The sequence below is a fragment of the Thamnophis elegans genome, chromosome 13 (genome assembly GCF_009769535.1).
Source record: "Thamnophis elegans isolate rThaEle1 chromosome 13, rThaEle1.pri, whole genome shotgun sequence".
NCBI lineage: Eukaryota > Metazoa > Chordata > Lepidosauria > Squamata > Colubridae > Thamnophis > Thamnophis elegans.
In genome coordinates, this window is record NC_045553.1 from 4387136 (window position 1) to 4413126 (window position 25991).

General features: G+C 48.3%; 1 protein-coding gene across 1 annotated transcript in view; it reads right to left on the reverse strand.

Annotated features, from left to right (window-relative positions):
- Positions 1–816: 816 nt before the first annotated feature.
- The window catches only part of TBC1D10A (TBC1 domain family member 10A), a 41797-nt gene continuing 16622 nt past the window's right edge, over positions 817–25991 (reverse strand). Inside the window, exons 2-9 of the mRNA XM_032229422.1 lie at positions 20202–20301; positions 17131–17238; positions 15193–15299; positions 11603–11717; positions 9936–10001; positions 8979–9168; positions 6618–6772; positions 817–3108 (exon numbers count right to left, since the gene is read on the reverse strand). Of these exons, the coding sequence (XP_032085313.1) occupies positions 2722–3108; positions 6618–6772; positions 8979–9168; positions 9936–10001; positions 11603–11717; positions 15193–15299; positions 17131–17238; positions 20202–20301 (1228 nt within the window). The 3' untranslated portion in view covers positions 817–2721. The remainder of the gene's footprint in view (positions 3109–6617; positions 6773–8978; positions 9169–9935; positions 10002–11602; positions 11718–15192; positions 15300–17130; positions 17239–20201; positions 20302–25991) is intronic.

Genomic DNA, 25991 nt, shown 5'->3' on the forward strand with positions numbered 1-25991 from the left:
GGGAGCCATTTCTTCGGCTTCACCAGAGCCTGAAGCCAACTCCTTGTCCCAACCAAAACCCCTTTTACGAATTGACTATGAATTCTGCTCATTCACATCCAGCAAAGTCTTTCGAGGGAGGATTTACGGTCACAGACCTTATCTGGCTTGGAGAGCTGCCAGGCCGATCTCTGCAGAACTTGGCAAGGAGCCTCGGAGAGTCACGAACCAATGAAGCGAACTAATGGCCTCCTGCAAACTCCACTCCCGTCGCTCCGCTTTTATTTCCTCTGGGAGGGGCCATTCCCCCGGTGGCCGTACTCCCAAGTCGACCCCTGTTCTTTAGCTCTTCCCTTCGTCTGGCAACTCTGCGCATGCGCACACTGGGAACAGGCTCCAGCTGTTCTTCTGCCTTACTGTTGTCTGACTCTGAAGGCAGCTGATAATTGTCAGATGTCCCTGGTCCTCTCTCTGCCTCCAACACAGAGCCCTCCTCAGAGCCTTCCCCAGACTCCAGGACTGGCCCAGGTCCCTCCCCAACCTCCTCACTGTCCGAATCTGCCACCAGCTCTATTGGTCCCTGGAGGGCCACAACAGTTAAGCACGGCCTGAATGTGAATTTAGTGATGTCTTCTTTGCTCAGCTATGCCACCCAAGTTCCAGAGGGTTTCTTTTGAGGTCGTGAATAACTTCTCGGGAAGCGAGCTGCGGCACCCCAAAACTTTGGCCTCTTCATAACACCCGTCAATTAGAAAAGGGGCCTTCCTCGTTTGGGTCTCCCCAAAATTGACACCCCCTTTCCCCCTCCTCGGCATCCCAGTCAAATCGCACACAAGATTTACATAATTCCGGTTTTATTTCGCCTCTTGGTACAAAACAGTTCCAGCAATTGATTTAAAAAATAATCGTCATCCACATACATTGAATCCTACCCATCGGCCGTCATCTGGTGCAGGAGAAGGAAACAGTGTGTAGCACTCCTCCCCAAATATACATTTTTGTTTACGCCAAGAATTTCTTTTTATTTTTTTAAGTGTTCCTTGGCGCCTCCCCTAACTAACCAAGTTTATGCCACAAAAGGGGAGGGGGAAGTTGGGGGAGGGAGGGTCTTCCTGCACCTCCTTAATAAACCACGGACGCTCCCGTCACCCCAACTTTGGCTTCCTGCAAAAATTAAACTCTTGTGTGTGCTGGGGAAATAAAGAAAAAGGAAAGCCGGATGGCTAACAAGAGGCTAAAAAAATAACAACCCCTAGACGTTAATATTTTCCACGTCGTTTTAGGGAGGGGCCTTAGCATCACGGAGGGATGGAGCCAGAGGTTTTCTGCCACTCCGAGCAACTCAGTTGTAACTTGGGGAAAGTTGCCCCCAACAAAACGAGAGGCCAGCCAAGTTTGTCGCCATTTTGGCTAAAGACGGGTGGGAGCAAAAATAATAATAATAAAGGGGGGATTTTTTTAGTGTCCTGGAAAACGGAGTGCTTTTTAAAAAGAGAAAAACCACAGCGCTGGAATGAGAGAGGAGAGGATGGGCAGCTGAAACCGCTTGCAAAAAATCATATGCAAATATCGGAATGTTCGGCCAGCGCTCCTTCTGGTCCAGAACCAGGGGGGGCGGGTAGCGGCGGGGGAGGAAATCAGCATTTCTGGTCCGTACAGCATATGGGGGATTTGGTCACACAAAACAAGACGCCGTGGCTAAAGCAGGAAAGGAATTCTTTTTAGCGGGCTGACTTTGAGCAGCGGCCCCGAGGAGAGAAGCGTTCGCGCCTTGGATATGCCGTCTCTGCGAGCGGAAATGGGTCCCGCGGTGGGCCGCGCGGGGGAGCGGAAGGACAAACAGGGCCGCCAAGTCAAAATTCTTCCTGCGCAACGAGACAGAACGAGGCAGGGAGTTAGGGTCCCCCCCCCCCCGCCTAACTCCGTCCGCTCAACTTAGAGCTCCCCGCCCCCCTAACCGGGGCGCCAAGGTGACGGTCGCGTCTGGAGAACCTTGTTGCTGGGGTGAAGCTCCGGATGGGACTACAGCTCCCATCGCTTGGGCTTGGTTGTGACAAGAGCCGGTGGTAGGTTTTTGGAAGTCGCCAGAGAGGGGCCGAGAGGTAGTAGCATCTGAGAGAGAAGACCAACAGGTTCTCCGCTCACGGGTGGATCGAGGGTGGAATGTTAAGACTCGAGGGTGAAGGGCAATTAGACGCAGGGAAAGTGGGACACAGTCCCCCGCCCCCTGGGAGAGGAATCAAGGAGCTTTTTGCCCTTCCTCCCACCGAGGAAGAGGAGGGCAGGGTCAGAGTTAAAGGGACGGCCTCCATTTATTCCTAGACTGAGCCAAACCCACACCTGTAATTTAGTGATCTATAGGTAGCCCACCTCCCTTTCCTATGTTTCTATACCTGTGTGATTCTGGCCAATCTAACCTTTTCCCCTGAAGCAAAGGGAGGGGGGCACCTCAGTGGTCCCCAGGCCTCGAGAATGTCTCCCCCCGCCAGAGCAGAGGACAGCAGAGACACTCCAACCAGGGGTGCCAAACTCATACAGGATTCCTTCCTTCGGCCATCGGAAGGCCTAATACTTACCCGCCTGCCTTCCGACAAATTGCTCTCCCCCCTCCATACAAACCCAGCTGCCCTTTTCCTATCAAGAGAGTCTCACTGGGACAGTCTGGGAGAAGGGAGAGGGGTGTGTGTGTGTGTGTGTGTGTGTGTGTGCGCGCGATATATCTAGAAAGTGCAATCCCCACCCCTACAGATAGGTGTCCTCGCTCTCCTGGGAACTAAGGCTCTCCTTGGACCGATGGAGAGGGGAAGAGTCGGGCTCCAGCAAAGATCCGTTTTCTTCGGGGAGAGGGCCGTTGGCTTGGTGGCCGGCGGTTACCGGCCCTTTGGGGGCGCCCTTCCGCGGCTTGCTCTTGCGGCCCTTGGGGGAGAGGGTGGCCCCGGGGGGCAGGATGATGGAAGGAGAGGGCTCCAGGGCTCCGTGGGGGTACGGCTCAGAGTCCCTGATGGCCTTGGCGCCGTGGAAGCGGGGAGGGCACTTGCATTGCAGCTCTCCGTGGGTCTCCTTCCACTTCTTCAGCTGGATCAGGTGTTCCCGCTCGATGTGGCGCTCCGTCACTGGCAACTCTATGACCTTGGAGGAACAAAAAAAGAGGTGGGCATCCAGGTGGTTTCCCCAAACTTGGACAGACGCCGGAAACACTGATGCCAGCATGTAAATAACTCATCCGCCCCAAGCTTCCCTCCCAAAACATGTCCAGTTCCCTATTCTTCTAAGGATGTCGAATCAGAGAATCCTAAGGCTGGAAGGGACCTTGGAGGTCTTCTAGTCCAACCCCCTGCTCCAGCATAGCTGGCTGGGGAATTCTGGGAGTTGAAGTCCCCAAGGTTGAGAAACACTGCTCTAGACCTTTTCAAACTGGTGGCTGACTAGTCTTTTTCCAAAAAACCCTCTAGCTATGAAATATAATTTTACTTTTATTCTGCTTTATATATTTATGTATTCAATTCTTGTACGTATTTCATCCTCTAATTATTGTATAGCTGCACAGTGGTTAAGAGCGCAGTACTGCAGGCTACTTCAGCTGTCTGCTAGCTGCAGTTTGGCAGATCGAATCTCACCAGGCTCAAGGTTGACTCGTCCTTCCGTCCTTCCGAGGTGGGTAAAACGAGGACCCGGATTGTTGGGAGGACAAGAGGCTGACTCTGTAAACCGCTTAGAGAGGGCTGTAAAGCACTGCGAAGTGGTCTGTAAGTCTTAAGTGCTAAGTTGGGAAGGAAGGAAGAGGAAGGAAGGAAGAGGAGGGAGGGAGGGAGGGTGGTGAGACCCCTCCTGAAGAAACCGTCCTTGGATCCAGCTGTCCTTAATAACTACCGTCCAGTCTCCAACCTCCCCTTTGTGGGGAAGGTTGTAGAGAAGGTGGTGGCCCTCCAGCTTCAGCGTACCTTGGAGGAAGCTGACTATCTAGACCCCTTCCAGTCTGGCTTCAGGCCCGGTTACAGCACAGAAACCGCTTTGGTCGCATTGACCGATGATCTCTGGAGAGCTAGGGATGGAGGCCGCGCTTCCATCCTGGTTCTCCTTGACCTCTCAGCGGCTTTCGATACCATCGACCATGGTATCCTTCTGCGACAACTGCGGGAGATAGGGGTGGGTGGCACTGTTTTGCAGTGGTTCTCCTCCTACCTCTCGGACAGGTCGCAGTCGGTGTTGGTAGGGGGGCAGAGATCGTCCCTGAGGCCCCTAACTTATGGGGTGCCGCAGGGTTCGGTCTTATCGCCCCTGCTATTTAACATATACATGAAACCGCTGGGTGAGATCATTCGGAGGCACGGGATAAAATACCACCAATATGCGGACGATACACAGTTGTATCTGTCCGCCCCGTGCCAACTCAATGAAGCGGTGTACGTGATGAACCGGGGTCTAGAAGCCGTTAAAGACTGGATGAGAGCAAACAAGCTGATACTCAACCCAGACAAGACCGAGTGGCTGTTGTGTTTTCCTCCCAAAAATTTGACCAACGTACCATCACTCAGTTTGGGGGGACAAAATTTATACCCCTCAGACAGGGCCCGCAACTTGGGAGTCCTCCTGGATCCACAGCTGAGTTTCGACCACCATCTTTCAGCTGTGACCAGGAGGGCATTTGCCCAGGTTCGCCTGGTGCGCCAGTTGCGGCCCTACCTGAATCGGGAGGCCCTCACAACAGTCACTCGTGCCCTTGTGACCTCTAGGCTGGAATACTGCAACGTGCTCTACATGGGGCTGCCCTTGAAGAGCATCCGGCGACTTCAGCTAGTCCAGAATGCGGCCGCGCGAGTGATTGTGGGCGCACCACGGTTCGCCCACATAACACCGATCCTCCGTGAGCTGCGCTGGCTACCTGTCGATCTCCGGGTGCACTTCAAGGTCCTACTCACCACTCATAAAGCGCTCCATGGTAGTGGATCTGGCTATTTGAGAGACCGCCTTCTGCCAATTACCTCCCTGCGTCCCATCAGATCGCACAGGGTAGGCCTCCTCCGTATTCCATCCGCCAGTCAGTGCCGACTGGCGACTACGCGGAGGAGAGCCTTCTCTGTTGCGGCTCCGACGCTATGGAACAATCTCCCCGTGGAGATTCGTACCCTCACCACCGTCCAGGCCTTCCGCACAGCCCTCAAGAGCTGGCTAGCCCGTCAGGCCTGGGGATAAGTTTTACTTTCGCCCCTCCCGAATGTCGAGTGAATGTTGTGTTTTACTGTTTAATTTATTCTCGTTCGCACTTTTTTTTTTTATTTATCCTACACTCCCATTCCCCTTTTACTGTAAGCCGCCCTGAGTCCCCTCAGGGAAAAGGGCGGCCTATAAATGTATAATAAATACCCCCCAAAAAAAAAAAAAAAACCCAGGGAGGGAGGGAGGGAGGGAGGGAGGGAGGGAAGGAAGGAAGGAAGGAAGGGCGGGCCATGGTGGTGCAGTGGTTAGAGTGCAGAACTGCAGGTTACTTCTGCCGACTGCCAGGAGTTCGGTCCTGACTGGCTCAAGGTTGACTCAGCCTTCCCTCCTTCCAAGGTTGGTGAAATGAGGACCCAGATTGTTGGGGGCAAAAGGCTGACTCTGTAAACCACTTAGAGAAGGCTGTAAAAGTATTATGAAGTGGTATATAAGTCTAAGGACTATTGCTATTGGCCTTCCTTCCTTCCTTCCTTCCTTCCTCTTTCTTTCTTTCTTTCTTTCTTTCTTTCTCCTGACAGCCTTCCATTCTTCCAAGGTGGGTAAAATGAGGAGCCAGATTGTTGGGGGCAAAAGGCTGATTCTGTAAACTGTTTAGAGAGGGCTGTAAAAGCACTATGAAGTGATATATAAGTCTAAGAGCTATTGCTATTGGCCTTCCTTCCTTCCTTCCTTCCTTCCTTCCTTTCTCTTTCTTTCTTTCTTTCTTTCTTTCTTTCTTTCTCTCTTTCTTTCTCCTGACTCAGCCTTCCATTCTTCCAAAGTGGGTCAAATGAGGACCCAGATTGTTGGGGAGCAAGAGGCTGCATTTGTAAAGTGCTTAGAGAGGGCTGTGAAAGCACCGTGAAGATATAAGTGCTATTGCTATTTTACCCTACTCTCATTTTAAATTGTTTGTTTAGAATTTTACTGGTAATATGTGTCTGAATTTGTAAATTGATATGGCCTATAGGCTAATCAATCAATCAATCAATCAAGGCCAAAGGGAAGCAGCATGCTCCCTCCCACATGTGGGTGCTTTGACAAAACACTCCTTCCTCTGGCTCAGCTGATCAGGGAGGAGAGCTTGTGGTTTAGAGCAATGGTTCTCAAACTGTGGGTCGGGACACCTTTGGGGGGTCAAAGACCCTTTCACAGGGGTCGCCTAAGACCTTCGGAAAATATTTTTGAAAAAATACAGAAAACATAAAATAATTATGATTGGGGATGACCACAACATGAGCAAAAATGCAACAAACACACACACACACACACACACACACATATATATATATACACACACACACATATACATATATACATACATACAAAAATCTAATAGATACATATATACATACACACCCTACTCCTGACTCCTGGGTTTTTGCACCCGACGTCTAGCTATAACAGAAGAGGAGAGTGGCATCCGGCTGAACCAGTTTTACCTCTTGCACAAGGAAAGCCTCCTGCATGATTTTGGGGTTCAGTGCTCTCAGCTGCTCCATCGTCTCGTACTGCCCTTGGCAGGATCTCAACTTCTCTGAGGAACCCAAGGTGTATTTCAGGAGGACAAGGCCCACTCGGAAGATGATCTTGACGCCTGTGAAGAGAGGACGGGAAATGGAAGGTAACAACGTTTAAATCCCATCCCTTTCAAGCTAGTCCTCGAACCTACAACTACTCATTTAGTCACCAAAGTTACAATGCGCTCTGGGGGGAAAAAGAGACCTGGGACTGTTTTTCCCACACTTATAACTGTTTTTCCACACTTACGACCGTTGTAGCATCCCCAATAGAGACGTGATCAAAATTCAGAAGCTTGGCAACTGGCATGTACTCAGAGATGGTTGCCATCAAAATTTAAGGCTCAAAAGAAGAAGGGGGGGGGGTCAAGCTATTCCCCAAAGCACCCAGGGAGGCAGGAGATGCAGCAATGGATGGAAACTAGTCAAGGAGAGAAGCAACCTGGAATTAAGGAGAAGCTTCTTAACGTTCGCCAGTGGAACTGCTTGCCACCAGAAGTTGTGGGTGCTCCATCACTGGAGGCTTTCAAGAAGAAAGTGAACTGCCACTTGTCTTGATAGGGCAGGGGGTTGGACTAGAAGACCTCCAAGGTCAAAGAGGATGAGGAGACTGGAGGCCAAAACATATGATGAACAGTTGCAGGAACTGGGCATGGCTAGTCTAGGGAAGAGATGGACCAGTGGAGACAGGAGAGCATCTTCCAATATTTGAGGGGCTGCCACAGAGGGGAGGAAGGGGGTCCAGCTATTCTCCAAAGCATCTTTGAAGGCCAGACATGGAACAATGGATGGAAACTGATCAAGGAGAGATTCAACCAGGAAATAAGGAGGAATTTCCTGACAATGAGAACCATCAACCCATGGAACAGAAGTTGCCTTCAGAGGTTGTGGGAGCTTCATCCCTGGAAGCTTTAAATAAAAGACTGGACTGCCATCTGTCAGAAAAGGTGTAGAGTCTCTTGCTTGGGTGGGGGGTTGGACTAGATGATCTCCAACGTCCCTTCCAACTCTGCTAATCTGAATCTATCTAAGATGATCAAAGGCCTGGAGGCTCAAACATAAGAAGAACGGTTGCAGGAACTGGGCATGGCTGGTCTAGTGAAGAGAAGGACCAGGGGAGACATGAGAGCATCTTCCAATATTTGAGGGGCTGCCACAGAGAGGAGGGGAGGTCAAGCTATTTTCCAAAGGCCCCAAAGGCCAGACAAGGAAGAATGGATGGAAACTGACCAAGGAGAGATTCAACCTGGAAATAAGGAGGAATTTCCTGACAGTGAGAACAATCAACCCATGGAACAGAAGTTGTGGGAGCTTCATCCCTGGAAGCTTTCAAGAAGAGACTGGACTGCCATCTCTCAGAAATGGTGTAGGGTTTCCTGCTTGGGAGGGGGGTTGGATTAGATGACCCACAAGGTCCCTTCCATCTCTGTTACTTTGTTAAAAACTGCAACTACAACGCTAGCCACCAGGGGGCACTGCCGCTGTCCCAAAGTTTCCTGCTTGCTTGCTAAAGTTGGCGCTCAATAACATCCTCAATGCTTTGCTGACCTAGATTTGCAGCTCCAGGGGATTTACGCGTCTGCGTGGCCAGCTGGGCAGAGGGAAAAGCCACAGGGCAGAGGCCGGAAAAGGGCCAGCGCACGAAGAAGTAGGGCAGAGTCACTCCCCACTGGAATCTGTCCGGGACAGCAACTGAGATCAGGGAGGGAAGGATTGGCAGAGGAGACACCTTGGCTCTCTGGGACACCTGGAGACAACAGGTGGGGAGTTCCAGAGGGCTGTTGTGGCTCGCCAGTGGCCAGCGGAGCTGGCAGCCGATTTAGAGAGTGAGGAGGGTTGGGGAGGAACCTGGGCCGGTCCTGGAGTCTGGGGAAGGCTCGGACGAGGGCTCTGCGTTGGAGGCAGAGAGGGGGCCAGGGCCGTATGCCAGTTATCAGCTGCCTTCAGACAGCAGTGAGGCAGAAGAACAGCTGGAGCCTGTTTCCAGTGTGCACAGGTGCAGAATTGCCAGAGGAAGGGAACAGCTAAAGAACAGGGGTCGACTCGGGAGTGAGGCCACAGGTGGATGGTGAATGGCCCCTCCCAGAGGGAATAAAAGCGGAGCGAACAGGCCCCAGCAATTAGTCTCATTGTGGCCTTCCAGATGTCATGGCTGCAATGCTGAACACCGAGAACACCGAGAAGCAACCTCCTCCAGAGGCATCTCCCAAATGGGGCTGGAACACGTCCCGTCCCCAGCCCACCACAAAGACTGGAAGAAGCCCCCCCCCCCCCCCCCAGTACCTTCGCAGAAGAACATATCCCAGACTCTCAGCACGGAGCTCCAGGGCAGGGTCCTTGAGAAGGCACACATGAACCACTCCGTCATGTACAGGATGGGGTCGATCTTCTGCTTGCTGAGGTGCTTGTAAGCCGGTGGGGAGACTCTCGGCAGCAGCGAGAAGAGAATCTCGCCGTCCAGCTGGATGGCCTCCTGCGCGGAAGGAGAAAGAGAAGGGAAGGTCTTGGATCGGGCTGAGCAGGAGGGCTGACTCTGTCTCGGCCACGTTCGCCAGCTGTCAATCTGCCATGAACTACCTTCGCTAGAGGGAGACGGGAGGGAGGGGAAAGTGAAACTAACGTTGATGGGAAGAAGCAAAGCCTCAAGGTCATAAACCTGGGAGAAGAAAGCAAGACCATTGCTCAAATATAGCACTAGCCCTGATGACGTTACCTACTTAGGGTCATGAAACGTCCTCAAGAAAACAAGCAATCTCAGAGCACCAAAGACCCCCCTCATTTCAACCCTGAGCTACAAGTATTGTTCTTTTTTGGTTACTCAAATATAATTGGACAATACAGGGCCAGGGGAGGAGAGGAACTGGATGGGGAAAGGTTAACAGGGCAATTTTGGCGCGCGAACTTCAGTTCTGGCTTTGCTGTACTGTAATCCACCTGGCTCTTGGTAAAAGTATGCCTTTCGCTACAAATGGAATCAAGGGTCTTCCTTTGCTAAGGGACCAAGTTGGGGCAGGTCTGACACAACCCATTCCCGCACTGTTTCCTCGCTCTTCTGAAACAAGCACACCTCCATCAGGGTCTGAGGCAGGGGTCTCCCAACTCGGCAACTTTAAGACTTGTGAACTTTTTGGTGGGGAATGCTGGGAGTTGAAGTCCACAAGTCTAAAAGCTGTCAAATTGGAGACCCGACACCCCACCCCACCCCACCCCACCCCACCCCGGTCTATAGGAAACACTCACCAGCTTCTCGCTGTAGTAGCCAGGAAGATATTTCTCACATATTTGCACAAGACACCAGAACGCTTGCTGCAGAGAGAGAGGGAGAGGGAGAGAGGGAGAGAGAGAGAGGGAGAGAGAGAGAGGGAGAGAGAGAGGGAGAGAGAGAGAGAGAGAAGAAAATATTATTAGTCCAACATAATTGAGTTTGTCCTGAAGGAGAGGAAAGAGAGCAATTCTCAAACTTGACAACTTGAAAGATGTGTGGACTTCAACTAACTGCTAAGTCTAATTTTGCTTAGCGATGAAGATGTTGGCCTCAGCTGTGGTTTTAAGTTGAGGACTACTGTGGATAGGGTAGGGTATAGGCAAGGAGAATAGAAAATAGGAGCAGAAGAGAATGCAGAAGAGAAGAGGAGAATAGAAAATAGGAATAGAATGCAGAGTAGAAGAGAATAGAAAATAGAAGCAGAATAGAATAGGAGGGGAGAATAGAAAATAGGAATAGAGAGAAGAGAATGAAGAGAATAGGAGAGGAGAATAGAAAACAGGAGCAGAAGAGAAGAGGAGAATAGAAAATAGGAGTAGAATGCAGAATACAAGAGAAGAGGAGAATAGAAAATAGGAGCAGAATAGGAGAGGAGAATAGAATAGAAAATAGGAATTGAATGCAGAATATAAGAGGAGAATAGAAAATAGAAGCAGAAGAGAATAGGAGAAGAGAATAGAAAACAGGAGCAGAAGAGAAGAGGAGAATAGAAAATAGGAATAGAATGCAGAATAGAAGAGGAGAGGAGAAAATAAAATAGGAATAGAATGCAGAATAGAAGAGAATAGAAAATAGAAGCAGAATAGAATAGGAGGGGAGAATAGAAAATAGGAATAGAGAGAAGGGAATGAAGAAGAGAATAGGAGGGGAGAATAGAAAACAGGAGCAGAAGAGGAGAATAGAAAATAGGAATAGAACGCAGAATACAAGGGAAGAGGAGAATAGAAAATAGGAGCAGAATAGAAGAGGAGAATAGAAAATAGGAATAGAATGCAGAAGAGAAGAGAGAAAAGGGAACAGAAAATAGGAATAGAATGCAGAAGAGAAGAGGAGAATAGAAAATAGGAGCAGAATAGAATAGGAGAGGAGAATAGAAAATAGGAATAGAATGCAGAATATAAGAGGAGAATAGAAAATAGGAGCAGAATAGAATAGGAGAGGAGAATAGAAAATAGGAATAGAAAGAAGAGAATGAAGAAGAGAATAGGAGAGGAGAATAGAAAATAGGAATAGAAAGAAGAGAATGAAGAAGAGAATAGGAGAGGAGAATAGAAAATAGGAATAGAAAGAAGAGAATGAAGAAGAGAATAGGAGAGGAGAATAGAAAATAGGAATAGAATAGAATGCAGAAGAGGAGAGGAAAGGGGAGAGGAGAGGAGGGGACAGGACAGGACAGGAGAGCTGGAAGGAACCTTGGAGGTCTTCTAGTCCAACCCCCTGCTCAAGCAGGAGACCCACTCCTCCAACTTTTATTTTTACAGCAGGAAATCCAGTCCCGGCTATTTTTACTCTCAGCGGGAGAGAATAACAACTCGATAGAGGCTACTACAGCCTAGCCCAGCCAGAGGAAGAGCAATAGGAAGGCCACGTCCAGAGGGAGAAGACCCGGGACGGAGCATCCGTAAGAAGAATTCTAGCGCACCTCGGCGGGCATGTGCATCAGCAGCACCGCAGCTATGGGCGCCTGGGCCTGGCAGTACCCTTCCTCCGGCCGATACAGAGTGTAGGCTTTCAGGACCCGGAATAAATCTTGTTGCCTGTAGAGGGGAAGAAAGGTGGGGAAAAAAAGCAAATTATTGAAGGGAAAGGAGGGAAAGATCAGACAGAACCATTTACAAGTTGAGTTCAGACTGTCCGCCGGGGAGTTTGAAGTTTAGTTCAGGGGTCCCCCAACCTTTCGGACCTCAGTAGATCTGCAAATTTCCAGCCTTTTGAGAGAACGAGGCCCGTTCCACCCGCAAATCTTGGGATGAGGTCAAGCCTCAAAGATGCCTCTCACAAAAGGGGCATTGACCAGAGCTGTACAAAGCCTCGCTGAGAAGAACTTTCCGTCCATCGGAATTCAATCAGAGAATTGCAGGATCAAATGTTCCGCCACGGAAAACGCTTTCCCATCAGTTCCACAGTTTAATGGGCTTGTGCATTGCCTGAACACATGTTTCCATCCCTGTTTATTTGTCTGTCTGTCTACTGTATTTTTCTACCGTATCTTTCTTTCTTTCTTTCTTTCTTTCTTTCTTTCTTTCTTTCTTCTTTCTTTTCTTTCTTTCTTTCTTTCTATCATCTATCTATCTATCTATCTATCTCTACCCTATCTATCTACCGTATCTACCGTATCTATCTATCTCTATCATATCTATCTCTATCTATCTCTCTCTCTCTCTCTCTCTCTCTCTATCTATCTATCTATCTATCGCTACTGTATCTATCTATATCTACTGTATCTATCTATATCTACCGTATCTACCGTATCTCTCTCTCTCTCTCTCTCTATCTATACCCTATCTATCTATCTATCTGTCTGTCTGTCTGTCTGTCTCTACCCTATCTATCTATCTATCTATCTCTACGCTATCTATCTATCTCTCTCTCTCTCTCTCTCTCTCTCTATCTATCTATCTATCTATCTATCTATCTATCGCTACTGTATCTATCTATATCTACCGTATCTACCATATCTCTCTCTCTCTATCTATCTATCTATACCCTATCTATCTATCTATCTGTCTGTCTGTCTGTCTGTCTCTACCCTATCTATCTATCTATCTCTACGCTATCTATCTATCTATCTATCTATCTATCTATCTATCCATCCATCCATCCATCCATCCATCCATCCATCCATCCATCCATTCACCCACCCACCCACCCACCCACATACATACATACATACATACATACATACATACCTCTCTATCTACCTACATTCCTTCCTACCTACCTACCTTCCTACCTACAAATCTAAAATCCAGAGCAAGCAGACGAGAAGAAAACACAGGGGAAGGAATAACAATTTGCTCCAAAAAGCCAACACAGTTCTAGGCTGCATCAACAGAGGGATAGAATCAAGATCACGTGAAGAGTTAATACCACTTTATAATGCCTTGGTAAGGTCACACTTGGAATCCTGCATCCAGTTTTGGTTGCCACAGTGTAAAAAAACATGTAGAGACTCTGGAAAGAGTGCAGAGAAGAGCAACAAAGAGGATTAGGGTTGGACTAGATGACCTCCAACGTCTTTTCCAACTCTGTTAATCTGAATCTATCTTAGATGATCAAAGGCCGGGAGGCTCAAACATAGGACGAATGGTTGCAGGAACTGGGTATGTCTAGTTTAATGAAAAGAAGGACTAGGGGAGACATGACAACAGAGTTCCAATATCTCTGGGGCTGCCCCAAAGAAGAGGGAGTCAAGCTATTCTCCAAGGCGCCTTCAGGCAGGACAAGAAGCAATGGGTGGAAACTAATCAAGGAGAGAAGCAACTTAGAACTAAGGAGGAATTTCCTGACAGTCAGAACAATTAATCAGTGGAACAACTTGCCTCCAAAAGTTGTGAATGCTCCAACCTCGCCATTTAACCAGGACAGTATAAGATCTCCTGCCTTGAGCAGGGGGTTGGACTAGGAGATCTCCAAGGTCCCTTCCAACTCTGTTATTTTGTTAAGCAACCAAGACACTAAGAACACAATTGCATACCTTTGCTTGGGTTTCTACAAATGACACTAAAAGACTCGATGCCTCCAGTTATGAAAAGGAGATTAGTAACGGGACAGTTTCAACAGCTATGCATTTGCATAAGCTGCTTTCTAAATCCTTGGCTTGCCATTTCCAATACTCGATAAGCTGGGCAAAACCATCTCTCCTTTTCATCCGTCCTGAATTGCCCCCGAGTTAGAGGACACGATCAAGGGAGGGACGGAGGGAACGGGAAATGGAAGGAGAAGGAAAGGAAGGAGACAGGAAGGAGGGAAGGTGAAACGGGAAGGGGAAAGAGGAGAGGAAGGAAGGAGATAGGAGGGAGGGAGAGAGGGAAGGAGAAATGGAAGGAGAAGGAAAGGAAGGAGACAGGAAGGAGGGAAGGTGAAACGGGAAGGGGAAAGAGGAGAGGAAGGAAGGAGATAGGAGGGAGGGAGAGAGGGAAGGAGAAATGGAAGGGGAAGGGGAGGAAGAGAGGAAGGAGATAGGAGGGAGGGTAGGAAGGGAGGGGGAGGGGAAATGGAAGGGAAGAAAGGAGATAGGAGGGAGGGGAAAAGAAGGAAAGAAGGGAAGAGGAGGGGAGGAGGAAAGAGAAGGAAGGGAGGGGAAACGGGAAATGGAAGGAGAAGGAAAGGAATGAAGGAGGAGGGAGGGAGAGAGGGAAAGAGAAATGGAAGGGGAAGGGGAGGAAGAGAGGAAGGAGATAGGAGGGAGGGTAGGAAGGGAGGGGGGAGGGAAGGGGAAATGGAAGGGAAGAAAGGAGATGGGAGGGAGGGAGGGGAAAAGAAGGAAAGGAAGAGGAGGGGAGGGGAGGAGGAAAGAGAAGGAAGAAAGGGAGGGAGGGGAAATGGGAAGGAAAGGAAGGAGATAGGAGGGAGGGAGGGAGAGAGGGAAGGAGAAATGGAAGGGGAGAAAGAGAGGAAGGAGATAGGAGGGAGGGAGAGGGGGAAGGAGAAGGGGAAGAGGAAGGGAAGGAAGAGAGGAAGGAGATAGGAGGGAGGGTAGAAAGGGAGGGGGAGGGAAGGGGAAATGGAAGGGAAGAAAGGAGATGGGAGGGAGGGGAAAAGAAGGAAAGAAGGGAAGAGGAGAGGAGGAAAGAGAAGGAAGAAAGAGAGGGAGGGGAAACGGGAAGGGAAGGAAGAGAGAAGGAAGGAGATAGGAATGGGAAGGAGGGGGAATGAAGGAAGGAAAGGGGGGGAGGAGAGGAGAGGAGGAAAGAGAAGGAAAAAAGGGAGGGAGGGGAAACAGGAAGGAAGAGAGAAGGAAGGAGATAGGAATGGGAAGAAGGGGGAATGAAGGAACGAAAGGGAGGGGAGGAGAGGAGAGGAGGAAAGAGAAGGGAGGGAGGCAGCTCTATTCTTCCTGCCCCATGCCCGACTCAGTTGCAGCTTTAACAGCTGCCTGCCACGCAGACAGGAAAGTTGAAGGCCCAGCCACAGTCCTGAGGTCTGAGGCCACAGGCCACGATGCTAGAGTGGAAAGGACCCCTCCCCCCGTGTTAACCCGAAAGGCAGGGGGTGGGCAGAGCCACTTACCCGTGGCCTCCTCGAGCAGCAAACATCTCGTGGAATGGAAACTGGCGGTGGAGATCGCGCTCAATCACGTCCAGCCACTTGGGCTCCCCGACAGCCAGGTCCAGCTCCTGCAAACCCAAAGGAATGAGAGCTTCATTGGTCTCTTTAGGAAATGTAGGGCTCTTCCTTCTCACTACCAAGCGACTCTGGGAGGCCCCCCCAGGCCATCAATAACAGTACGAAAGGATTACGAGATTTAAGAGCATCGAAACATCAGGCATGGGAAGAAGGAAAACGTTAACAACGAAGTAGGTGGAACAGTCCTGCAATTTTAGGGTGGGGAAAATACAGAACGAAACAGAACAAATGAATAGAATAGAATAGAATAGATAGAGAATAGAGTAGAATAGATAGAGAATAGAGTAGAATAAATAGAGAATAGAATAGAATAGAAAGAGAATAGAATAGAAAGAAAATAGAATAGAATAGAATAAATAGAGAATAGAATAGAATAGAAAGAGAATAGAATAAATAGAGAATAGAATAGAATAAATAGAGAATAGAATAGAATGGAGAATAGAATAGAAAGAATAGAACAGTAGAATAGAATAAATAGAATAGAGAATAGAATAAATAGAAAATAGAATAGAGAATAGAATAGAATAAATAGAGAATAGGATACAAAATATAATAGAATAAATAGAGAATAGAATAGAATAGAAAGAGAATAGAAAGAGAATAGAATAAATAGAATAAAATAGAATAGAATAAAGAGAGAATAGAATAGAGAATAGAATAGAATAAATAGAGAATAGAATAAATAGAGAATAGAATAGAAAGAGAATAGAATAGCAGAATAAATAGAATAGAGAATAGAATAAATAGAAAATAGAATAGAGAATAGAATAGAATAAATAGAGAATAGAATAGAATAGAAAGAATACAATAGAAAGAATAGAATAGAGAATGGAATAGAATAAATAGAGAATAGAATAGAGAATAGAATAGAGAATAGAATAGAAAATAGAATAGAATAAATAGAGAATAGGATACAAAATATAATAGAATAAATATAGAATAGAAAGAGAATAGAATAAATAGAATAAAATAGAATAAATAGAGAATAGAATAGAGGATAGAATAGAATAAATAGAGAATAGAATAAATAGAATAGCAGAATAGAATAAATAGAAAATAGAATAGAGAATAGAATAGAATAGAGAATAGAATAGAATAAAAAGAATAGAATAGAATAGAATAATAGAATAGAGAATAGAATAGAATAAAAAGAATAGAATAGAATAGAATAATAGAATAGAGAATAGAATAAAAAGAATAGAATAGAATAGAATAATAGAATAGAGAATGGAATAGAATAAAGAGAGAATAGGATAGAAAGAGAATAAAGAGAATAAAATAGAAAATAGAATAGAGAATAGAATAGAATAAATAGAGTAGAATAGAATAGAATAGAATAGAATAGAACACCTTTACTGTCAGGTGGTCCTCGACTTACGATCGCAATTGGGACCAAGATTTCTGTCGTTAGGTGAGGCATTTAAGTGAGCTTTGCCCTGTTTTACGACTTTTTTTTTTGCCTCGGCTGATAAACGAATCACTGCAGCCGATACGTTAGCAACCCGCCTGCTGAGTGCACCTGGCCTCCCCCTTGACTTCGCCTGACAGAAGGTCCCAAAAGGCCTAACTCCCCCACCCCCCACCGCGAGACACTGCAACCGTCGTAAATGCGAGTCAGTTGCCAAGCGTCCGAATTCCGATCACGTGGCCCTTGCGGGGATGCTGCAACGGTCGTTAAGCGTGAGAAACCATCCCGAGTCCCTGTTCCCGGTGCCGTCGCAACTTCGGTCACTTAATGAACCGTCGTTAAGTTGAGGACTACCTGCCGAACCTTCCCCCCCCCCCACCACCTCCTTCTTTTCATTCGCCAAAGCGCCTTACGTCAAACCGTCCAGGGTTCTGTTCCAGCTTGACTTTGCCCCCCGAAAGGTACTGCCACGCCCGGCCACGTAGAGAAGGGGGTATTCCTTTCTGGCACCTCAGACGGATCTGGAAAAGGAGAGAAGGGGGCACGGATGAGCGGCAGGGCTGAAACGCATGCACGCACACAAACACACACTTTTAAAAGTAAAAGGGTTTGTAAAAAAGCTAAAGCCTTGTGGATTAAAATATGGTGGATTATTTAAAATACTTTTAAAAAGAGGATAAAGTTCTTTTTAAGTTCAATGTAAAGATGTTATCAATTTTCTATTCTTTTTTCCAACATATTTTAGACCAGTGTTTCTCAACATTGGCAACTTGAAGATGTCCGGACTTCAACTCCCAGAATTCCCCAGCCAGCATTCGCTGGCTGGGGAATTCTGGGAGTTGAAGTCCGGACATCTTCAAGTTGTCAACGTTGAGAAACACTGTTTTAGACTGTTTTTGTTAAAGATTTATACCGTGTATGGGTTCTGGGAAATCGGGGGAGGGAAGTTTGGGGGGAGAATGTATATTAGGCTTGACGAGGGGTGTTAGATTTTAAAGTAATATGATTGCACATGTATACTGTCTTCTCTTATTTTTTCTTTAAAACTAAGATACGTTAAGTATATTGATATGGAAGCATAAATACCATCAACATAGAATGGAGTTTGCTCAGAAGCTGAAATACACCAATGAGAAGAAGAGTGAGAAACATAAGAGAGAAGAAAGATGGGAAGAGAGGGATAGGAGAGAGGGTAAGGGGGGAAGATGAGGAGGATAAGGAGGAGTGGAATGTAGAGAGAGGAGAAGGAGAAAGGAAGGGGAAGTAGAGTAGAAAAGGATGATGGAGGGAAGAAAGGAGGTAGGAGAGAGGTAGAAGAAAGAGGTGTATGGAGAGCAGAATAATGGGTTTTTATCTTTCTGGGCGTTGATGACAAGAGGAACTGATGTAATTACTACTTAATACAATAGGATATGGGCTATGTAATAGTATACATGTGATTATACATTATGAAAATGGAAAATAAAAAAAAGTATATTTCAAAAAAAATAAAAATAAAAAATAAAGAGAGGATAAAGTTCACTTCTCAGTTTTTTTTGCTAGGTATAATTACAGACTGCACAGTTATAGAGTAACTTGATTCTGAATTTAATAATGGCAACAAGATTGCTGGGAGAAGGAAGAATTATTATTCAAGAATGGACGTTAAAAGTAGTAAACTTAGCAGAGATGGCTAAAATTGCAGTATATTGGAAAGATTATTCAGATGAGAAATACCAGCTGGAATGGAGAAGATGGATTGACTACATTCAAAGTAAACACTGGACTAAGGAACTTCAATTAGTTTATGAATGAACAGTGAATGTTATAATTTATTCCAAATTTAGCTTAATAAAAGGGGAGTTAAAGCACAAGAGGGAGGGAGGATGTTATAGTTAGTTAGCTTATGTTAGTGTATGATTGTTAAATGTTTATACCCTGTATTTTGCTCTGGGAGGTTGGGGGCAGGGAGGGGTGGCAGGGTTGGGGTGGAGGGAGGGAAGGGGAAATGTTTGTAAAATTTATTAAAACTTTTCAATAAAAAAAGTAAAAGCAAATCAGTGTCACATTTTCCCAATTCTCTCTTTCTCTCTCTCCCTCCCTCCCTCCCTCTCCCTCCCTCCCTCCCTCTCCCTCTCCCTCTCTCTCTCTCTCCCTCCCTCTCTCTATCCCTCCCCTCTCCCTCCCCTCCCTCCATCCCTCCCTCTCTCCCCCTCCCTCCCCTCCTCCCTCTCTCCCTCCCTCCCTTCCCCCTCTCTCTCCCTCCCTCTCTCCCTCCCCCCCTCTCTCTCTCTCGTTTGGGGCAATACAATACAATAGCTGAGTTGGAAGGGACCTTGGAGGTCCTCTAGTCCAACCCCCCACCCAGGCAGGAAACCTTATACCGTTTCAGACAAATGGCTATCCAACCTTTTCTTAAAGACTTCCAGTCTTGGGGCATTCACAACTTCTGGAGGCAACTTCTGTTCCACTGATTAATTGTTCTCACTGTCAGGAAATTTCTCCTCAGTTCTAAGTTGCTTCTCTTCTTGATTGCAATAGCAATAGCAATAGCAGTAGACTTATATACCGCTTCATAGGCCTTTCAGGCCTCTCTAAGCGGTTTACAGAGAGTCAGCATATTGCCCCCAACAATCTGGGTCCTCATTTTACCCACCTCGGAAGGATGGAAGGCTGAGTCAACCCTGAGCCGGTGAGATTTGAACCGCTGACCTGCTGATCTAGCAGTAGCCTGCAGTGCTGCATTTAACCACTGCGCCACCTTGGCTCTTAGTTTCCACCCATTGCTTCTTGTCCTGCCTTCAGTGCTTTGGAGAATAGCTTGACTCCCTCTTCTTTGGGGCAGCCCCTGAGATATTGGAAGACTGCTATCATGTCTCCCCTAGTCCTTTTTTTCATTAAACTAGACCTACCCAGTTCCTACAACTGTTCTTCATGTGTTTTAGCCTCCAGTCCCCTAATCATCTTTGTTGCTCTTCTCTGCACTCTTTCTAGAGTCTAGGGCAATTTGCTTTTCTTTTGTGATTAGTTTATAATATAAAATAAGGCTAAAATAAAGGTTCCCCTCGCACATAGGTGCTAGTTGTTCTTGACTCTAGGGGGCGCTGCTCATCTCAGTTCCAAAGCCAAAGAGCCAGCGCTGTCCCAAGACGTCTCCGTGGTCATGTGGCTGGCATGACTGAACACCGAAGGCGCACGGAACGCTGTTCCCTTCCCACCAAAGGTGGTTCCTATTTTTCTACTTGCATTTTTTACCTGCTTTCGAACTGCTAGGTCGGTAGAAGCCGGAACGAGTCACGGGAGCTCACTCCGTTAGGCAGCACTAGGGATTCGAACCACCAAACTGCCGACCTTTCTGATCAACAAGCTTAACGTCTTAGCCACTGACTAGAAGTCCATGAGATGAGAGCAAGGACGAAGAGGGCAGAGAAGCGATTCGGGCGCCCAGAGGAGAGGGAAGGAAGGGTGCCAGTGGCCGGGCAACACTTCAATGTTGTTGACTTGCCTTTTTGTGTTTTTTCGCCATCCACTTGTCCCAGTTGTTCAGCATGTCCAGCCATTTCAATTCCCTCTGCCTCAGCACCTCCAACGGGAGCTCCTGCACCCTGCGGCGGAAGGGACAAAAAGTTACGCCTTGCACGGAGAACCTCGCTCTTAAGGACGCAGAGACTAAGCCAGGATATATAGTTAAAACATAGCTTGCTGAAGATGCTGGGAGTGGTGTGGCGGCCTAGAGGTGGCGCTCTGGCCTCACAATCAGGAGGCTATGGGTTCGATCCTAGGGAGACGCAGATATTTCTATCTCTGGATACAATAAGAACGTATCTACTGAACAAAACTCCGCTCTGGCAACAGCGCAACAAAGCCGCCAGGAGGTGACCACGCTCATGAGCAGCCGCCCGACAACGCCCTTTTCCGGCTGAGCAGAGTGCCACTCACCCACCCAGTAATATCCCGAAGACGCTAAGCCGCGTGGCGCTCTGCCCAGCTGGAAAGAGAGGTTGCGCGAGCACTTGTTCTGCCTCCAGCTTATGGGCCTCCCTGCCTCACCATGCCCAACTCCTCCTTTTAACTACGTGCATTGTGTCTGTGTCCCCTTTTTCCCTTCTGAGTTGATCGCCGCCCTGAGTCCCTCCCGGAGAAGGGCGGCATACAAATAAACTAAATCTGAATCCCTGCAGGGCTGGGCCAGGACGCCGCCACTGTCCCGCCGCCGCCTACCAGAGACCTCGAACAGCCAGCCCACAACCATAGAGCGTAGTCCCAGAGGGGTCGCTGCCGGAAGACTCGGCAGCGGATCTCCGGAGTTTGGAAGCCGGTTATGCTCGGAGTATGACGGCGGCGGCAGCAGGGATGCGGCGGTGGCGCCCTGGCCCGGCTCTGCAAAGAGAGCTGGGCATGTTGAGGCTGGGAGCCACGCAAGCTCGCGCAACCACTCTTTCCAGCTGGGCAGAGCGCCACGCAGCTTAGCGCCTTTGGGATATTACTGGGTGGGTGAGTGGCGCTCTGCCCGGCTGGAAAGGGGTGTTGCTGGGTGGCTCATGAGAGCAGCTGCCCGGCAACCCCCTCCCGCTCCAGCTGGGCACAGCGCCACCCACCAACCTAGCAGTATCCCAAAGGCGTCAAGCAATGTGAACGCTTTTGCCCCCGCCTCCCCCGGCTCCTGCAGCTTTGCGTCTTCGGGATATCGCTAGGTTGGTGAGTGGCGCTCTGCCCGGTTGGAGGGGGGGTTGTTCAGGGGCCTTATTATTGGGGGAGGGCGTATATTTTTGCCCACAGGAAAAACATGGCATGCTCTTATTATCAGGACATGTCGTAATTTGAGGGAAACATGGTAAGGACTACACCTTTAATATAGCAAAAGGGATTTGCCCCCTTCCCATGCCCACCGCAAACCCCGTTGTTGTTATCTGGCCCAAGATTCAAAGAGCAAAGCACCGTCCGGCAGACTAAGCACATTCCAGGGCCACTGAGTCCATCTCGTTCCTACGCAATCTCCTTGCAGCTATTCCGCTTCCCTGAAAATAAGCCCTCCCTGGATAAGAAGCCCAATCGGGGCTTTTGAGCGCATACACTAATAAGCCCTCCCTGAAAATACCGCAACGCAGCAGCAGCCATGAGGTGACCATGGACTTCCTGCACCTCAAAAATAATAAGACCTTTCCAAAAATAAGGCCAAGCGCTTATTTCGGGGGGGATCAATAGAAAATAAGACCCTGTCTTACTTTCGGGAAAATACGGTATGTTTTCAGAAGCCGGAGAGAGAAAATGTGAAGGCATTTTTTTTAAAAAAAGGAAGCACAAGGAGAATTCGACTTACAACTGTTCATTGAGCGAACATTCGAAGTCACAAAAAGCAGTGCAAATAACCAAGCTAGGACTGTTTTGCATACTTGCGACCGTCGCGAGCCATGACCCGTCAAAAGCACGAATGTCATAAGCGCGCCGACAACAGCGCGGCGCTAAAACCGCGATTTCAAAAGCGCGCCGACAACAGCGCGCCGACAGAAGCGCGATTTCATTTAAGGTAAGATTTACAGTTAGGTTTAGGGTTAGGGTTACGTTACAGCGCGCTTCTGTCGGCGCGCTTTAGGGCTAATTAGTCGCTCATTCGTCGCGCGGTTTTGTCACCGCGCTTTAGACACCGCGGTTTAGTCAGGCGCGCTTTTGTTGTGCGCGCATTTGTGGTGGAACCGTCGCGAGCATCCCCATGGTCCCGCGATCGCCATTTGTAACCTAATCCCCACAGGCTTCCGACAAACGAAGTCAGATTCCACTTAATTCGCTTAACCACTGTGGCCAAAAAGGTCGTACAATGGAACACAGGGCTTATTTTTCAAGGGGAGGGCTTTATTTTCAGGGAAACGGGGAATGTGGCAGAGGTTTTGAAAGCACTCCAGTCAAGAAAAAAGTCTCACATGCCAACAACTCTCTCTCTCTCTCTCTCTCGCAGCAAAGGTTGCCTTCAAACACAACCGGCCGGGCTCCCAATTATTTTGTTTATTTTTGGCTTCCCAAATACTGCCAAAAAAGGAGATGCAAATCTGAAAGCCAAGAATGCGGCCAAACCAGACCGAAAGAAGTGCGGGGCAGCCAGGGGTACGCATTCCGCAGACGTTTGCATTCCGTCTGTTCTGATCAAGGGGCGCGGCCAGGATTAGGAGGTTGAGTTTTCCCCGTTCGGGAGCTCCTGAAAACGCTAGGCACAAAATCGAAACTGATACTCGAGCAGTAAACAAGAGAGTTTTATCCGGCTCAAGCCTTGCCCGGTTGGGGAGCCAGTTTTGAAGTTTGAGGGCTTTCGAAACACCGGTGTAGGTTTTGCCCAGCTGGTGGAATCATCCTTCCTGGGAATTCCTGCTGATGGAAAACGGACACCCAAGGTCTGAGTCATCGCCTCACCCCACCCAAAACCTCAACGCCATCTGAAGTCAAAATGGAGAAGTGATACAGGATGCTTAAAAAAACAGAGCAAGGTTCCTTCCAGCTCTAAAAAAATATGGCACCCTTGTTGTTGGGACTGCCAAGTCCCTGGCCCCAGCAGCCCAAAGTGACAGATTCTGGGGGAGGCAGTTCACCAACATGGAAACAGCCAAATTTGTCCACAGTTGGTCAATGGTTCCAAGCAGCCATCCGAGAGGGATTTGAAGCACGATAGCACTTAGACGTATATGCCGCTTCACAGTGCTTTTACAGCCTTCTCTAAGCGGTTTACAGAGTCAGCCTCTTGCCCCCCAAACATCTGGGTCCTCATTTTACCCACCTCGGAAGGACGGAAGGATGAGTCAACCAGAAGGAAGGGAGGGAGAGAGGGAGGGAGGGAGGAAGGAAGGACAATAGCAAGTTGTTAGCCGCCCTGAGTCCCCTCAGGGAAAAGGGCGGCCTATAAATAAACTCAACTCAACTCAACTCAACTCAATAGCACTTAGACTTATATAGAGCCAAGGTGGCGCAGTGGTTAAATGCAGCACTGCAGGCTACTGCTAGATCAGCAGGTCAGCGGTTCAAATCTCACCGGCTCAGGGTTGACTCAGCCTTCCATCCTTCCGAGGTGGGTAAAATGAGGACCCAGATTGTTGGGGGCAATATGCTGACTCTCTGTAAACCGCTTAGAGAGGCCTGAAAGGCCTATGAAGCGGTATATAAGTCTACTGCTATTGCTGCTATTGCTATACCACTTCATAGTGCTTTTACAGCCCTCTGTAAGCGGTTTACAGAGTCAGCCTCTTTCCCCTAACAATCTGGGTCCTCATTTTACCCACCTCGGAAGGACGGAAGGCTGAATCAACCTTGAGCTGGTCAGGATCGAACTTTTGGCTGTGGGCAGAGTTAGCCTGCAATACTGCTTTCTAACTACTGCACAGGGAAGGAAGGAAGGAAGGAAGGAAGGATAAAAGGGAGTGTGGGGGGAAGGAAGGAAGGCAAGGCAATAACAAGTAGACTTATATGCCGCTTCACAGTGCTTTCCAGCCCTCTCTAAGCCACTTACAGAGTCAGCCTCTTGCCCCCAACAATCTGGGTCCTCCTTTTACCGACCTCGGAAGGACGGAAGGCTGAATCAACCTTGAGCCGGTCAGGATCGAATTTCTGGCAGTCGGCAGAGGTAGCCTGCAGTACTGCACTCTAGCCACTGCGCCACCATGGCCCTTCCTCCCTTCCTTCCTTCCCACAGCATTTAAACTAGCACATATGTGCAAGGGGAACCTTTACCTTTTAAAAACACCATTTTGTGTGTGTGTGTGTGTGTGTGTGTGTGTGTGTGTGTGTGTGTGAGAGAGAGAGAGAGAGAGAGAGAGAGAGAGAGAGGGAGGGAGAGAGAGGGGGGGAAGAGAGAGGGACAGCACAATACGTGGCGAATACATAATAAATAAGTTCGGTGGTAAATTTGCTTACAGGAAGGAGGCAGAGGGGGAGATAAAAGTTGCTGTCTTGAGGAAACCCCAGCCAAATTGTGGTGTACGCAATGAAACCCTAGCTTTGAAAGAAAGAAAGAAAAACCAACTGATACCCCTGGATAGAAGACAGACAAAAGAGATCCTGGGACTTGGAGAGCCCCCAAGAAGCAACTCCTTGGCTGATGGCATTTGGCCGGCTCGCATTTCACGGTGCAAACGAGGTCGAGATTTTGAAATACCGGTTTTGCAGAGGGATTGTTTAAGGGAAGAAGGGATCTCCCATAGCTACACAGCCTCGACTTGAGAAAGGGGAATAAACCCCTTTTATTAACTGACTGTGAATTCTGCTCCTTCACATCCAGCAGAGTCTTTCGAGGGAGGATTTACGGTCACAGACCTTATCTGGCTTGGAGAGCTGACAGGCCGATATCTGGAGAACTTGGCAAGGAGCCTCGGAGAGTCACGAACTAATGAAGCGAACTAATGTCTCCTGCAAACTCCACTCCCCTGTCGCTCCTCTTTTATTTCCTCTGGGAGGGGCCATTCACCGTCCACCTGTGGCCTTGCTCCCCAGTTGACCTGTTCTTTAGCTGCTCCCTTCGTCTGGCAGCTCTGTGCATGTGCACACTGGGAACAGGCTCCAGCTGTTCTTCTGCCTCACTGATGTGACTCTGAAGGCAGCTGATAACAGGCATACGGCCCTGGCCCCCTCTCTGCCTCCGACACAGAGCCCTCGTCCGAGCCTTCCCCGGACTCCAGGAGTGGCCCATGTTCCTCTGGAGGGCCACCACACTCATTTACAGCTTGGGTTCAATGGCATTGCCTAGCCACCCGGGCACCAATTTGGCCTCCCAGGAATTGTGTTTAGCCCAATGTCCCCAATTATATCGGGGAATTATTCAGCTGTTGCCAAAACGCAGGTAATAATCTTTGATTTACAACATTTTTCTTAGGGACTGAAAAAAGGAACTTAGGAGGAGAATATCTATCTGCTGAACAAAACTCTGCACTAGCAACAGGAATGGCATCCGGCCAGTAAAGCACTCTGCTAGCTCCATCGCAGTATCCCTACGATCTCACAAGCAAAATTCAAATGCTTGGCAACTGACTCGTATTTACGACAGTTGCAGTGTCCCGGGGTCATGTGATCCGCTTTGGCGACCTTCTAATAAGCAAAGGGAAGCTGTATTCACTTAACAACCATGTCACTAATTTAAGAACTGCAGTGATTCACTTAACAAGAGTGGTGTGGTGGCCTAGAGGTGGTGATCTCGCCTCACAATCAAGAGGCTGTGGGTTCTATCCTAGGTATAGGCAGATATTTCTCTCTCTGGGCACACTGAGAATGTATATCTGCTGAACAAAACTCCATTCTGGCGACAGGGGAGGGCGGCTGGCCA